We start from the raw sequence: 15,124 nt of genomic DNA on the forward strand, positions 1-15,124 counted from the left end.
TCTTTTGAGAGAGAGAGAGTGCGAGTGGGGAAGAGGGGCAAAGGGAGGGAGGGAGAGGAAGAGGAAGAGGAAGAGAGAGAGACAGAGAGAGAGAGAGAGAGAGAGAGAGAGAGAGAGAGAGAGAACCCTAAGCAGGCTCCACACTCAGTGCAGAGCCCAACACAGGGCTCGATCTCAGGAACCATGAGATCATGGCCTGAGCAAAAATCAAGAGTTGGATACTTAACCGACTGAGCCACCCAGGCACCCCAGCTTGTTGTCTTTTTTTAAAATATTTATTTATTTTGGGGAGAGCACAAGCAGAGAAGGGGCAGAGGGAAGGGGACAGAGGATCTGAACTGGGCTCTATGCTGACCGGTTGACAGCAGAGAGCCTGATACGGGGCTCGAACTCACGAACTGTGAGATCATAACCTGAGCCGAAGTTGGACGCTCAACCCACTGAGCCACCCAGGTGCCCCAGCATGTTATCTTTTAATAAGCTCCCCCACCCCCGAACCCTGACAACACTGATGACCCCTCAAGTTTGAGAATCATTCATCCAAACCATCCCTTCAAGGCAGGGGAGGCCAGCTGGTGTTGTTTGCAAAAATACATCAAGTACATCAACTTTTTCAATTCTGAGAGTGCTATTACAGAGGATTTGGAAAACAGAGGAAAGAAGCCCCATCATGCTAAATAATCATGATGGCATTCTTTTTTTTTTCCATGGGCATTTAAAAACAACCTAGCTGGGATTGGACCTCGCATGTTCCTTTGGGCTCATTTCTTAGGTAGAGAGCCTGAGCACAGCGGGTGCTATCCCTCCAGGCAGAATCTTGGCGGTGGGTAGGGGGTTCAGGATAGCAGTCGTGGCATTCAAGAGGACTTCCCGTGGAAACTCCCACTAGCTGCTGCCAGGATCCTGTGCCAAGCCACACACTCAAGCCAAAGAGGACTCAGTTATTTTTGTCCTGGTGAAGGGGGAGGTAAGGAAAGGGTCACAGGCGGGTGTGGCTGCTGGGTGAGGTCTCTGGGCCAGAATCCCACCTGCTCCACTGATGCACCCTCACCTTCTGGCATGGAGGGAGGCCAGGCTTTGTGTTTCTAGCAGCCAGAGGAGCGCCGAGCACGGCTGAATTGCTGGGGAACAGTGCACTGAGTGACTAGATGACGAACTGGGAAGCTCTGATGGACTCGTTCCTTCAAATGAACGTGCCCCTGGGTGAGGTGACTCTACTAAGCACACACACATTACTGTGCATTTAATTCAGCCTTACGCGGGGATGCCTGGATGGTTCAGCCGGTTAAGCGTCCGACTCTTGATTTCAGCTCAGGTCACGATCTCACGGTTCATGAGTTCGAGCCCCACATCGGGCTCTGTGCTAACAGTGCAGAGCCTGCTTGGGACTCTCTCTCTCTCCCTCTCTCTCTGCCCCTCCCCTGCTGGTACTCTCTCTCTCTCTCAAAATATAAATATATAAGTAAATATTAGCATATCCAACGGCCCTGAGAAGGTCTGCAGTGAGGAAACCTGTTAATCTTTCTGTAAGCCAGCATTTCCCTTATGGCCACAAAACACTTTTTCCAACAGGGTGAGGGGCCTAGAAGCTTTCATCCCATCAAGTCCCATCTGATTTTATCAGGACAGATGGGGCTCAGGAAGTTCTGGCTGGGGATGCCTGGCCCAGAAGAGACACATAGAAGGAGGAACAAAGCAAGGAGACAGGTCACGGTCACACTTTCAACTACCCCTCTGGGTCCTCACCCCTCTATTAGAGATCCTCCCACAAGAGAGTTTTTAAAAGGCTGGAAGGTAGGGGTGTAAATGCAGGAAGACAGAGTGAGAGGTGCTTTATGAACAAGGCTGCCCCTTTCTTCTCTTGACCGTTGTCCTAGAGGCCAGTTGCGGGGGCTGACGTTGCCCAGAGCAGCACATTCAGCTAGTGTGACACAGAGGGGACACAGAGCACATGTCCCACCCTAGGACACACCCCAGAGCCCTAGCCACACAGACCTGGTGATGGGGAAGTGCCTACTGGGGTGTAGGCCAGTTCCCATTCCGTCTGGTTTTCTGGCTCAGTGGTGAATTCTGGGCTTGTCGTGGTCTCCTCTCCGGAGGGGACAGCAGCCACACCAGGCACCACCTGGGTAGCGATCCAGTCCTCCACAGAGGGCGTGGCTGTGCCACCCTCTTCTTCTTCTGGAGAGGGCGCTGCTGAGACACCTAAAGAGATGAGGGTGCTAAGAATTCCTTCCTACCAGTGACCCATCCCAGGTTGGCCCTTCTCAAGGGGGACTAGAAGATTCCGAGAGGGGCCAGGCTGGTGCAAAAACCTTGCTAGACCTCGACAGCCCCCCCGCCCCCAAACCCAGTGAGATGGTTTCTGTCTTCCTCAATAAGAGCTGTCTGCATCAATTACACAATTTCGATACGCACACACCATCAGCACACAGGTTATTTCAGGGCGGTCTGGGACATCTCTTCTGCAGAATCTATTATACATGCCAGGCATTGTTTAAAGGTGTTATGTATATAAAATCATTTTATCCCACAACAGCCTTATGAGATAGGTACTGTATCATTTACAGCTAGGGAAACTGAGGCACAGAGTTAAATGACTCGCCCAGGGTCAGTGGCTTATAAGAGGCAGATCTAGTCTTTGAAGAAAAGCATCTGGCACCAGCCCCCGCTCTCACCTACGGCATGACGCTGCCTTTCCTGGGGACAGAAATTATGGGTCAAAAATAGGAGGCTGTGATTTAAAATCCATGAAGTCACCCCAGCACTGGAGGGTGAAGGAGGGACTTCTTGACTGGGGGTAACTGTTTTGGTTTGGGGGAAACCGGAGGTGGGCTTGGTCGGGAAAGAGGCCAAAACCTCTCGGCAGTTACAGAAAAGGCCGAGTTCACGGAAGGTCGGGGACTGTGCACGGGGGGGTGCATGGGTAAACATTGACAGGGAGACTAACTGGTGCAGCTTCTGCTGCTCGGGGGCCCCCGACAGCGGTACTGGCACAAGAGCCTCGACACATCATCCTCTGGGAGGGGTTTGGCTTTCGTGAGGCTGGCGGTGTGGGGCTGAGCTTTCTCTGAGCTGGGTTTTAAAAGGTGACCCTGGAAGTCTGAGAAACTTGGCAAAGCTCAGGTCTTATTTTTCATTAACTTTGTTTTGGAATAATTCTACATTCACAGGAAGCTACAAAGACACTCAGCTTTGATGCATCATATATAAAACACGGCTCAAGCTGCGACTACAATGTAGGTTCCAGTCAGTGCTTTCAGACCCGCCGATCTCATCCCTTCAGAGCCCCGCCCTAAGCCTTGGCCACGCCCTAGCCACGCCCTAGCCACACCCCCTGGGCCGTTTGATGACAGAATTCTCGGAACTCCCGCTAGTAAAGTGGTTTGATCCGCACTGGGTCCTCAGCACAGGTCAATTAAAAATCTGAGTTTCTGGTGTTTAGTGAAGCGTAATAGAACACTTGGACTCAACTCCTCACAAAAATATCTGGAAGCAGGAGAAACCTTGGCAAGGGTTGCAAATTAAAACGGTATATATATTGTGTGCATGTGTATATGGGTGTTATTTACAACAGTAAAGCTAACATTTGCTGAGAATTTACTATGTCCCAAGCACAATGCCAAGTGTTTTGTGTGCACTATCCCAGTTTATCGGTACAGCAACCCTTTCAGGTAGGAACTATTACATCACTATTTTATAGATGAAACAGAGGAACAGAGAGGTTAAGTGACTTGCCCAGGGTCACACAGCTATTACGCAGAAGAACTGTAATCAAAATTCAGGTCAACCTGGTTTTAGAGCCCAAGCTTTCACTCGCCTCTCTCTGCCTGTCTCGGAGGAACTTGAGAAGGATGTACATGCCTTGGGGTCAACGCTCAAGATCATGCTAGCTCCGGAGCTGGCCCTGCCCAAGAGGGACTGACTTTTCCCTCCTTGCTCTGATGGATGGGGATAGCGGGCAGGAGTGAAGGTGTGAAGGGGTGAAGCCAGAGGAGTCACCCCCAGGCAGAAGGGAGGCTGGAGGAGAGGTGAGAACACGTACCTCGGAAGCAGAAGGCATGATGCCGGGACAGTGGGTCTGGGAGGCCTGTCTGGTTGGGGTAAAGGTAGACGGTTCTCACGCCTGGCTTGTCTCCGCCACAGGAGGGCCTCGGGGTGACGATGGGGTAGCGGAGGCTGCCGTCGGACAGCCAGCCAGCATAGCACTTGTCCAGGCCCTGGCTCCAGGCGGCGTAGAGCTGGCCCGTGGAGGCCAGTGTGGCGTTGTGGGATTCACAGAATGCCAGGGCCTCCTCGAAGGTGAACTGTTCCGGGCGTGTGACAAAGAACACCTCCCCTGGGGGCAGAGGCAGGTGCAGGTGTGACCCTCATGTCCACAGCCAGAGTAGCCTCAGCTCACCCAGGGGCGGGGCAAGAGAATTGAAGCCAGTTGGTCACTCTACATGGAAACAGCCTCCCTCCTTCTCTGTTTTCTAGACTGCCCCGTCACACTTGGGGCCCCCCTCCTCTGCTAAGAGAGGCATTCCCTTGGGCACCTTCCCTCCAACTCCCCTGTGCTCCCTACACCACAGCACTTAAGCATGGAGCACCCGAACGCTGTGGACCTGCAACCCCCACCCCCACCCTGGGGGCTCCTCGAGGGGAGGGGTGGGTCCTGTAGCCACTCTTGGGGTTTCGGTCCCCACACCCAGAACTGTACGCAGCTGCTTGTCTGAATTGGGGGCAGGAGGTTCACATTTAGTGGACACCTACTGTACCGGGCCCTTCTCATACACATCTCATTTGATACTCACAGAAATCTCTGATATGAGGCACAATCAGCCCTATTTTATAGATGAGGAAACCGAGGCCCAGAGAGGTTAAGTAACCTGCCCCAGGTCCCCAAAACAGGTGAGTGGCTATACCAAAATCTTTCCAGAATAATGCCAGCATTTCCAAAATTGGGTTCTATGGGATAGTAATTTGATGATTATAATTGAAACGAAAAGACGTGAAACGCAGCAAAATAAAATGTCTGTGGTTGAGTAAGCTTGGGCACTTGGCTAAGCACAGTTAAAGAGGTTTTTCTATTGCAGGACTTCTCAGAGGCTTTCATTTGTTCCAAGGCACCGAGATTCTCCAAGAGGCAGATGGGGGAGGCCTCGCCTGCAATCCTGGGGGACCCGTATGAACCATTCCGGAGGGAGAGAGGGAGCTTGGCCCGAGAGAGGGGCTGGGCCGGCCTTTCTGCCCCTGGGTGGGAAGAGAGCCGGGGGGATGGTAATTCCCCCTCCTCTTTGTGTCTCCCCATCAGCCCCCTGCCTGGCTGGGGCCCCAAATGTGAGAATGTGGCTTGTACCCTCGAGCCTGTCCACGTAGCAGTAGACATCATAGGTTTCTGACGGTGGCCGGACGCCGTAGGTCCTGACTCCCGGGCTGCTGTCTTTATCACCCACACATGGGGTTCGTGGGCTCACGATGGGGTATCTGCAAAGGAGGGCAGGAGGGGCACCTGAAAGCCTATTCCAGGGGCCGGGAGAGGCAGGGCCCGGGGTGAGGCTGGCAGGCCTCTTGGGACTCTGGCAGGGTGCATCTTCAGTGACAGCAGTCCCCTTATGTGGCAAGCTCCCCGTGTGGCTGAGGAAAGGGTCTGGAGGCCCCTGGGGGGATTCCCGGCTTCAGAAGAGAGCCGGTTGTATAGAAGGGCATTGGGTCAAGCTGGAGGGGACCCGGGCGGGGGGGCCTTGAGGAGAGATTCTCCCTCCCTGTTCCTTGGGGGTAAATGACCAAGGACTTAATGTCACCTGGGGCCCTTCGCCACCGACTCAGGATAATATGCCTTGGTTCTGGGGGAGAAATTAGGGGAGCAGCCATGGAGTCATGAATTCGTTCATTATTGCACAGTGTATTGGGTGCCCACTGTGCACTGGCTGGCTCCCCAAGCCCGACCCCTCACGGTTCTGGGCTGGAAGCGAGGCTGGGCTCATCCCTCACCTGACAGTCTGGTCTTGCAGCCAGCCAGCATCACACTGCTCGTAGCCTGCTTCATAGGCGGCCTGGAGCTGCTCCGGGGAGGCGATCACTGCCCCGGTGCGCAGGCAGGCCTGCTGAGCTTCCGCAAACGTCAGGGCGTAGCGGGCAGAGCCTGGCCGGTAGTGGAACACAACCCCTGGGTGGGGAGGGGAGGGAGAGAAGGAGAGACGAGGTAGGCTCAGGGCAGGGACTGGATACCAGCATGCCGGTGCCCATGGGGCGGGTCCTCATGGCTTTGAGGGCGTGGAGGGAGCTCTGGCTCCTTGAGGAGTGACTTCCCTTCACCCCCTCCTTCCTTTCCTGCTTCTGATCCTCTTCTCAACCAAGCTGGTTCCCTCCGCTTGTTCAAGCTGCTCCTGAACTCCATCTCCCTGAGAAAGCCTTTGATGACTCTTCTGCCCTGGGTGTCCCCAACCTTCCTCTTTGGGCCCCTCACTCCCAGACTGCTCATTTGTGCCTTTACCCTTTAAAACAAACGCATTTTTTTCTCATGACAAAAAGAATACACGTTCATTACAGAACATTCAGAAAATACAGAAAAGGCTAAGGAATACACCAACCATTAGCATTTCTTCCACTTGGCCCAGGGGCCAGGGGGTGGGCGGCCTCTCTGAAAGTGGCTGTGAGAGTTTTTGTGGGTGTGCACCGGGCACATTCTGGGGAGTGTCCTCATGGCTTTGGCCAGGTGCCCAAAGGGGCCCTGTCTTTGAGCCCCCCATTTACTCAGCCTTTCCTGTTGTATCCAGCCGCACACACACTTCCCTGGGTGATCGGCCAGGTTATATCACAGCTGCAAATCCCACATCCTCTGTCCTGTGGCAGGTGCCCATCCGTCCATTGGCGCCTTCTCACATGGTGGCCAGTGGGGCTCTTCCCAGTCCCGGGCCAACCCTCAGACCCGGCCATTGTTGGCGTTACCCCCCGGAACTTCCAAACAATTTCTCCTTCCCAACATATTGTATTTCTCTGGGCAATTCAGGCTGAAATCCTGCTTGGTGGCATCATGTGTGTGATGGTGGAAGACAGTGACTATTTGCTCTTCCCCCAGGAGGGGACACCACCAAGGCCCTTAGGAAAGCCACCCCAGAATGTCCTTCTGGTTCTTGGATTGGAGTATGGGGAACAGCTGAGCTCTATGTGACATGACATCCAAAGTCTCCAGACATTCCTTAAACACCTGGAACACCATCATCCTAGATCAGGGGTTGGCCGACATTTTCTGGAAAGGGCCAGACAGGACACATTTCACTCTTCATGTGAAGAATGGTTTCTGTCACAACTACTCAACTCTGCCATGACAGTCCTAAATTAGCCACAGACATCACGTGGACAAATAGGTGTGGCTTTGTTCCAATCAAACGTTATTTGTGGACATTAAATCTTGAATGCTATATAATTTTTGTTATACGTCACAGAATATTAGAATATTATTCTTATTTTGACTTTGTGCCCCGACTATCTAAAACTGTAAAACTATCCTTAGTTTGTGGGCCTTATAAAAATAGGTGGCGGGGCACCTGGGTGGCTCAGTTGGTTAAGCGTCTGACTTCGGCTCAGGTCATGATCTCCCGGTCTGGGAGTTGGAGCCCTGCATCAGGCTCTGTGCTGACAGCTCAGAGCCTGGAGCCTGCTTTGGATTCTGTGTCTCCCTCTCTCTCTGCCCCTCCCCTGCTCTTTCTCTCTCTCTCTCAAAGTAATAAAATAAAAAAACATTGAAAAAAATTTAAAAACAGGTGGCAAGCTGGATTTGGCTGCCGGAACTTGGTTTGCTGACCCCTGTCCTGGAAGGCCAGTGCTGTGAGAAGCCCTGGGGTCACCTTTGTAGAAGTTCTCAAGTGGCTCTGTTCTTTGGGGGTGTCTGATGGGGCAAGAAGGACCCCTGGACAAAAGAGGCCCAGTTCTTTATTCGATTTCACCTAGACCCATGTGGCATCTTTACCTGCTTGACACATAGTCTGGTTTCTACCTATAACTTCATTCGAAGGAAATGCTCTGTGGCAAAAAAGCGTGGAGGTCACCGCTCTGGCCCATCCCCCTTTTTTACAAACAAGGAGAACCGAGTCTGACAGGAGAAAGCCTCGGCCCAGGTCTCAAGTTAAGCTGAAGTTACATCCCTAAGGCCAAGTTCTTTCCACCTGCCCCTAGCCCCCACGCGGCCCCTTGAGGGGCAGGCACTTACCCCCTGGCAATCGTGGCCGCCCGGGAACCTCGGTGGCGCCTGGGACTGCGGTCACCTGCACGACATGGTCCTCGCTGGTGAAGGCGGTGAAGGCCAGGCCAGGCGTGGACTCCTCGGGGACACCCCAGGGCCTGGTGGCCTCTCCAGTCCTGTTCTCAGCCTCAGGGAAGGCAGTGGCCCCTACTTCGGGGACGAACGTGAAGGGCTCCTCGGGCTCCGGGATAGTGGGGGAGACATCAAAGATGGGTTTCACAGTAAGGATCACGTTGCCTCGGGCTTCACCCTCGGTGACGTTTCGGGGCAGAGGCAGCTCCACATCAGGCCAGGTCACTGTCTGGATGGTGATGTCCTCCTCACCACCCACCCCGAAGAAGTTTTCTGGGATGTCCACAAAGTCTTCACCTGGGGCAGGGGGAAAGACCGGCTTTAGGCGCTCAGCCTGGGGCTGGCTTGAGGGAGACGGGCATCGGATCCACCGGCTTCCCCCACCAGGGGAGGAAAACTCACGGTGCCTCGGCACCTTGCCGGACCCTTTGCAGGCGGCTTCAACTCTGCGCGCGCTCATTCTAGGAGGCCTTTCCATGTTGCAAAAGAACGCGACATCATCATAGCACGAGATATTGACCAAGCAGCTCACCGCTCAGAAAACCAGTCCAGCTCCAGGATCCGTTCTTGATCAACACCCATTGCCTCCTTACCTGTCGTCCAGGTGCCTTGTTGACCATCTGACGTTGTAACTAGCCAACAGGACGTTGTAAATCAGTTACAAGGTGGAACTGGAAAACCTTGCCAAAGATGTGGGAGCTCACGAAACGGATAAAAGTGACATAAGGCACCTGCGTGTCTCTGTCGTGAGCAAACGAGGGTCTGGCAGAAACGACCAGCCCATAATTTAAGAAAGATGAAATCCACAAGGGTGCTACCACTTTGAAAAAGCTGCTAAGGATACTGAACGGTTAAGAGAGGCTTTGGGGGAAATCCTCATTACTTTTGCAAAAATACCCATCTTCATGTAAGACCAGCTATGACGGTCAAACGTGAAGTGAGCTATGCCATCGCACCGTCATCAATTTTGTCATAAAGTGATGCAGCCCCATATTACTGGGGGTTTTTTCCCCCTCTAAGAATTAGCATGGGATTGTGATTCTAACCTAGACTGTGTGGACTATAAGAGAAAAATCTCATTTTTAAAGGTTTTAGTCTAAATTTTCAAAATAAATTGCCTGTCAAACCTCTCCCCCCGCACTCTTTTTAAGTGTGCGTCTTTTAAAGCACATTTTAAGTGTGCGTCTTTAAAAAGCCCGTCTTTTTAAGCGCATTTGCTTTAAGAGGGTGGGTAACAGTGCCCGCCTGTGCGGCATGGTTCCGGGTCAGGGCCCCACCACCTTCCCCTCAGACAGATGGGGAAGGCGAGGCTTTCCCCGGCCTCACAGTAAACGTTGGCAGGGCTGTGATTCAAATCTGAGAAAGCGCAGACTCTAAAGCTCGTGCTTTTAACCCTATTCTGAGCCGACGATGAGACAGGGCTGGATGCTGGTGCCTACAGTGGTTCTACGTGACTCTTCCAGGAGCTAGTGAAAACGGGAGTTGCTGGGGCCCCTGGGTGGCTCAGTCGGTTAAGATTCCGACTTCAGCTCAGGTCATGATCTCACAGTTCGTGAGTTGGAGCCCCACATTGGATCCTCTGCCTCTCTCCTCCTCTCACTCTTTTGTTCTTTCTCCCTCTCAGGAAGGAAGGAAGGAAGGAAGGAAGGAAGGAAGGAAGGAAGGAAGGAAGGAAGGAAGGAAAGAAAGAGAAAGAAAGAAAGAGAGAAAGAAAGAGAAAGAAAGAAAGAAAGAAAGAAAGAAAGAAAGAAAGAAAGAAAGAAAGAAAGAAAGAAAGAGGTGGGATTGCTGAAACATGAAGTTCAGGCACCCTGTGGCCCCTTGAGAAGGAGTAGAAACAAACCCCCATTCCAAGCCCCCCTCCTCTGGGCCACAATTTCCGTGGCACGACCCCCCTCCCGGCCCCCAGTCCCCCCCCCAGCCCCACCTGTGTAGCAGATGGCGTCATAGCGGGATGAGGGGTCAGGGTAGCCCGTCTGGTTGGCATGCAGGTAGACGGTCCTCACGCCCAGCAGGTTGCCCCCGCAGTTGGGCCGGGCTTTGGAGATGGGGTAGCGCACACTGCGGTCGGCCAGCCAGCCAGCACTGCACATGTCCATGCCGCTCTGCCAGGCCAGGTAGAGCTGGCCCGTGGTGGCCAGCCGGGCGCCCAGCCGCCGACACTCATTGGCTGCCTCCTGGAAGGTGAACTTCTCCGGAGATGTCGCATAGAAGACCTCGCCTGCGAAGGACGGGGCCAGCAGAGTGAGGATCTCCCTCCCCGCTCCTGCCCTGCATCCCCAGCCAATCCATGTGGCTGCTAGGATCCCAAATCCTGCTCCAAATCATCCTTGCACGCACTCTGTTGTGGAACATCCTCCTCCCGGGGCATCTCTCCTACAAGTTAAGCATTGCCTATGCAAGCAATCCTTTACAAAACTTCCCATTCTGACGGGACAAGCAGGCATTGAACTCTGACCCTTAGAGCAGTGGTTCTTAAACTGGGGTCTCTAGCCTGCAGCATCCATAAGGGCATTAGTGGGGGCTTCTGAGCTCTTTTTACTATTTGCAGAAACCTAAGAAAGTTATGTGAGGGGGGTTAGGGGTGCGTGGTGGGCACCTGTTCTCGGGGAAGGTGCTGGCTGGCCCTGTTCAGGGGCAGCTCTGATGGGCAATGCCCAAGAATGGGGACACAGCTGCTTGCTCCTTAATAGGCTTTGGGCCCAGGCATGAGAATGAGGAAAAGGAGCACAGAGGTGAGAAAGCGGGGGACTGTCCCTGCCTCCAATGAGTCAGGTTGTCAGGTCTTTTCCTGGGAGAAGCTGCGAGCTGGGTTGGGGCTGGGGCTGGGGGCAGCGGCTGCGGTCTGGAATGTCCAAAGGGGTGATGGGTACAGATGGGAGAACTGTCATCCACATGCCTGGGTAACTTGGGAAGCTCTGACTGGGACCAAAATCAGCACCCTCTACAAAGCAGAGAAAGACTCCAGGTCCCTTCCTGCTATGCTCCAGGGCCCTCCAGAACCAGCCCACGGAGACTGCCTGGATGGGGCTGGGGGCAGACAGCGGAGAAGCCGAGAGAGGGTGGGGGGGGGCAGCCAGCTCTCCTGGGAACTACGTTTCTGTTCGGCCCACCCTGGAGCAGCCTGGGGTGTCCTTGGTGAGGGGGGCTGGGCTGGGCTGGTGCAGTGGACCTTGGGACGGTGACGGGCTGGTCCGAGCACTGAGCGGTGGGGCATCCTGGCTGGGAGGGGCGGTCCCAGGGGAGAGACAGAGACAAGCATTCTCGGGCCCAGTAGCGGTGCCAGACATTTGGCAGGTGCCTGGGGCCCCTGAGGCCCTTTCCCAAGTGGACAGTGAGGGGCCTGCAGGCCCTTTCCCTCCTTCTCATTCTCCCTGTGCATGGCAGAGGGGTTGAGTATGGGGTGCAGCTGGGCTAGAGCCCTGCCCCAGAGGAGGCCCGTGTGATCCCGAGTGTCAGTGGGGAGAAGGGCACCGGCAGGGGCTTTGGGGACGGGGGTGGGGCCTCACCTTCCATGTCTTCAGCGAAGCAGTACACATCATAGGTCTCATTGGTGTCTCGGATGCCGTATGTCCTCACGCCCGGAAACTCATCCTTGTCCCCATAACAGCCTTCCCTCGGAGTGTGGATGGGGTACCTGCCAGGAACCCAGAGTGGGGGCGTGACATTCAGGAAACAGAAGGGGCCTGTGGCCTGTGCCCTTGTACCCTCCCTCCGACGTGGGAGGAAACAGTGACTCACTGATGTGTTTGCCAGCATCTGCCCTGGGTACGTGGACCACATGTTTTTACAGTTTTTCCCAAGCTTTACCGAGATGCGTGTTTTCACAGTTTGTGGTGACTACAGGCAGCCCCCTTTACCGAATATTTATCAGTACTGAACATATTGTATCAGGGGCCTGCAAACCTCTTCTGTAGAAAGGCTAGATGGTAAATATTTTGGGGCTTGCAGCCTCTGGGGTCTCAACTTGACCACTCAACCCTGCCACCGTGGTGTGAAACCACCACAGGGTTCCCACACAACTTTACGCACAGAAACGAGGATGGCTGGATTCGGCCCATGGGCTGTCCCTTGCTGACCCCTGCTTTGTATCATTTGGGTCTCACATCAACCTAATGAGGCAAGTGCTATAAAGACTCCATTTTAGCCTGGAAGAAACTGGGGCCCAGAGACGTTAAGCAATTTGTCCAATGTCACACAGCGGCTAAGTGTCAGAGCTGTGGTCTGAGCCCAGCTGTTTGTGAGCTGGGGATGTGGGCTCTTGGACTACGTGAGGCTGCTGTCTCATCTTGTTTTCCTTTTAGTGGGTGTTGTGTCCTAAAATCTCAAAGATTGCAAAGATGTTTTCCTCTGGAGGCTTTGTGGTTCTGGTTTTTCTGTTGAGAGCTCGGATCCATCGTGAATGGATGTCTCCTCTCGCCTGAACAGGCTTGCTCTCACAGACTGAGATCCCTCGAGGGCAGAGCTCTGTCTGTCCTGCTGGCCTACCCATCCCTCAGCAGCTGTACTTGTAGGGGGGAAAATGTGCCAAAAAGCTTAATTTATATATGTCTTGCATTATTAAAAACAACAACAAAAAAATAAAGCAGCTAAAAAAAATACACGAAACACCGAAGTTAAAATTTTTTTTTTTAACGTTTATTTATTTTTGAGACAGAGAGAGACAGAGCATGAACGGGGCAGGGTCAGAGAGAGAGGGAGACACAGAATCCAAAACAGGCTCCAGGCTCTGAGCCGTCAGCACAGAGCCCGACGCGGGGCTCGAACTCACGGACCGTGAGATCATGACCCGAGCCGGAGTCGGACCCTTAACTGACTGAACCACCCAGGCGCCCCCGAAACACCAAAGTTTAAAGGACCAGTGAAGACATCATGCCAAAGGGGAATGTGGGCAGAAAGGAGAATGATGTGTAATTTGCACGGAGAAAATGATCGTGTAGGGCAAAGCTGCTAGGATTTGGACCGGTTGTGGTGCCATGGGATTTCCACGAGCAGAACCCCCAGACACCCCAGGACATGTCCTGGCTCCCTGGGAGCTCCCACATGAGCATGTCTGAGACGGATTGCCCTGGGCACATTTACCGTCTTGCAAATTACACTGTATATTCAAATGAGTACAATAAACCCCCCTTTTTTTAAAAAAAAAAAGTAAGGCACACAGGGGCGCCTGGATGGCTCAGTCGGTTGAGTGTCCAACTTCGGCTCAGGTCATGATCTCACAGTTTGTGGGTTCGAGCCCCGCGTCGGGCTCTGTGCTGATGGCCCAGAACTTGGAGCCTGCTTCGGATTCTGTCTCCCTCCCTCTCTCTGCCCCTCCCTCACTTGCATGCACGCTCTCTCTCTCCCTCTCAAAAATAAATAACATTAAAAACATTTTAAAAGTAAGGCACATAAAGGCCTTCTGTGGCAAGTTCTGTATTATTTTAGAATTCCTATCGGCTAATAAAAGTATTTCCACGGTAGCACTGGAGCTATCCAGAAAAGCACCTGATGAGCTTTCTGTAAACAAAATACCTGAGACCTTATTCTATCTTACCGCATAGGATAAACGAACAGCCCCAAATCCACCTGTTTCTGCGTAACGATAGACGGATTGTCACAGTCGGCCAAGGCACTTACTCCAGCCCCCGCCGAGGCCGGCTGCGGTGTCGGGCTGGCACCAGCTCCGTGCCGGTCGGTGTTCCGGTCCATCGCCCACCCCGCCCCGCCCCGCGGGTGGCCCCGGGGGGCTCACCTGACAGTCTGGTCGGCCAGCCAGCCAGCATCGCACTGGTGGAAGCCGTCCTCGTAGGCAGCCTGCAGCTGTTCGGGTGTGGCGATGATGGCACTGTTCTGCAGGCAGGCCCGCTGTGCCCTGTCAAAGTCCAGCGTGTAGCGTGTGGAGATAGCTCTGTAATGGAACACGATGCCTGCAAGACACGCGTGGGCGGGACAGCAAGTCAGGCACGGCCTCTGGCCATCGAAGACCTCGAAGAGTTGTGGCCGTGGTCCCTAAGGGGCCCGAGGGACATCTGCCCCGGGCCTCTAGCTGATGCCTAGACCTCCTCTCCACATTCCCACGTCAAAGACCTTGAAGAGTTGTGGCCGTGGTCCCTAAGGGGCCCAAGGGGCATCTGCCCCGGGCCTCTAGCTGATGCCTAGACCTCCTCTCCACATTCGCACGTCAAAGACCTCGAAGAGTTGTGGCCATAGTCCCTAAGGGGCCTTAGGGACATCTGCCCCGGGCCTCTAGCTGATGCCTAGACCTCCTCTCCACATTTGCACGTGGCCCTCTTGCCTTTGCTGAAACACCTCCGGTAACAGGACCTCACTACCTCACAAGGTATCTTTTTTGAGTTTCTATAGTTCTGATAATCAGGAAGTTCTTTGAATTCAACTAAAATCTGCCTCCTTTTAATTTTTTCTTGGAACCCCAGGCCTCATATTTTCTCTGGGGAGAGGGACACTTCGATCCCCATGTATCCTCAGCCCAGGGGCATCCTAGTGTGAGCCCTGTCCTCAAGCCAACCGAAAGGCCACAACCATTCCCTGTGGGCCATCGAGAGAAGGGAACCAGAGAGACTTCATCTTTTTCTTTGGCTTCTGGAACAGAATGGGGCTGGGGGAGGGGCTGGGGGAGGGAAAAGACACCTGGGTGAAGAGTCACTTCCAGGGAAACTTCAGGCAGGTCACTTAACCTCAGTTTACTAGTCTGTAAGATGGGGAGGAGCACAAGGTCCACTGAATCCTGGGACTGCTGTGCAACGCAAACTTTCATTTACAGGTGACTATGGTTAGGACGTGTTTAATTCCCTCAAAGTCCAGAGAGAATGACAGTACTAGCTC

General features: G+C 53.7%; 1 protein-coding gene across 7 annotated transcripts in view; it reads right to left on the reverse strand.

Annotated features, from left to right (window-relative positions):
- ACAN (aggrecan) overlaps positions 1 to 15,124 on the reverse strand; it is a 67,340-nt gene that overhangs the window by 21,011 nt on the left and 31,205 nt on the right. For all 7 annotated transcript variants that reach the window (XM_058736621.1, XM_058736619.1, XM_058736618.1 and 4 more), the window contains exons 4-11: positions 14,034 to 14,208; positions 11,809 to 11,936; positions 10,227 to 10,520; positions 8,195 to 8,596; positions 5,977 to 6,151; positions 5,342 to 5,469; positions 4,046 to 4,339; positions 1,996 to 2,205 (exon numbers count right to left, since the gene is read on the reverse strand). In XM_058736621.1, coding sequence (XP_058592604.1) covers positions 1,996 to 2,205; positions 4,046 to 4,339; positions 5,342 to 5,469; positions 5,977 to 6,151; positions 8,195 to 8,596; positions 10,227 to 10,520; positions 11,809 to 11,936; positions 14,034 to 14,208 — 1,806 coding nt within the window. The remainder of the gene's footprint in view (positions 1 to 1,995; positions 2,206 to 4,045; positions 4,340 to 5,341; positions 5,470 to 5,976; positions 6,152 to 8,194; positions 8,597 to 10,226; positions 10,521 to 11,808; positions 11,937 to 14,033; positions 14,209 to 15,124) is intronic.

This window comes from Neofelis nebulosa, chromosome 7 (genome assembly GCF_028018385.1).
Source record: "Neofelis nebulosa isolate mNeoNeb1 chromosome 7, mNeoNeb1.pri, whole genome shotgun sequence".
Classification (NCBI taxonomy): Eukaryota; Metazoa; Chordata; class Mammalia; order Carnivora; family Felidae; genus Neofelis; species Neofelis nebulosa.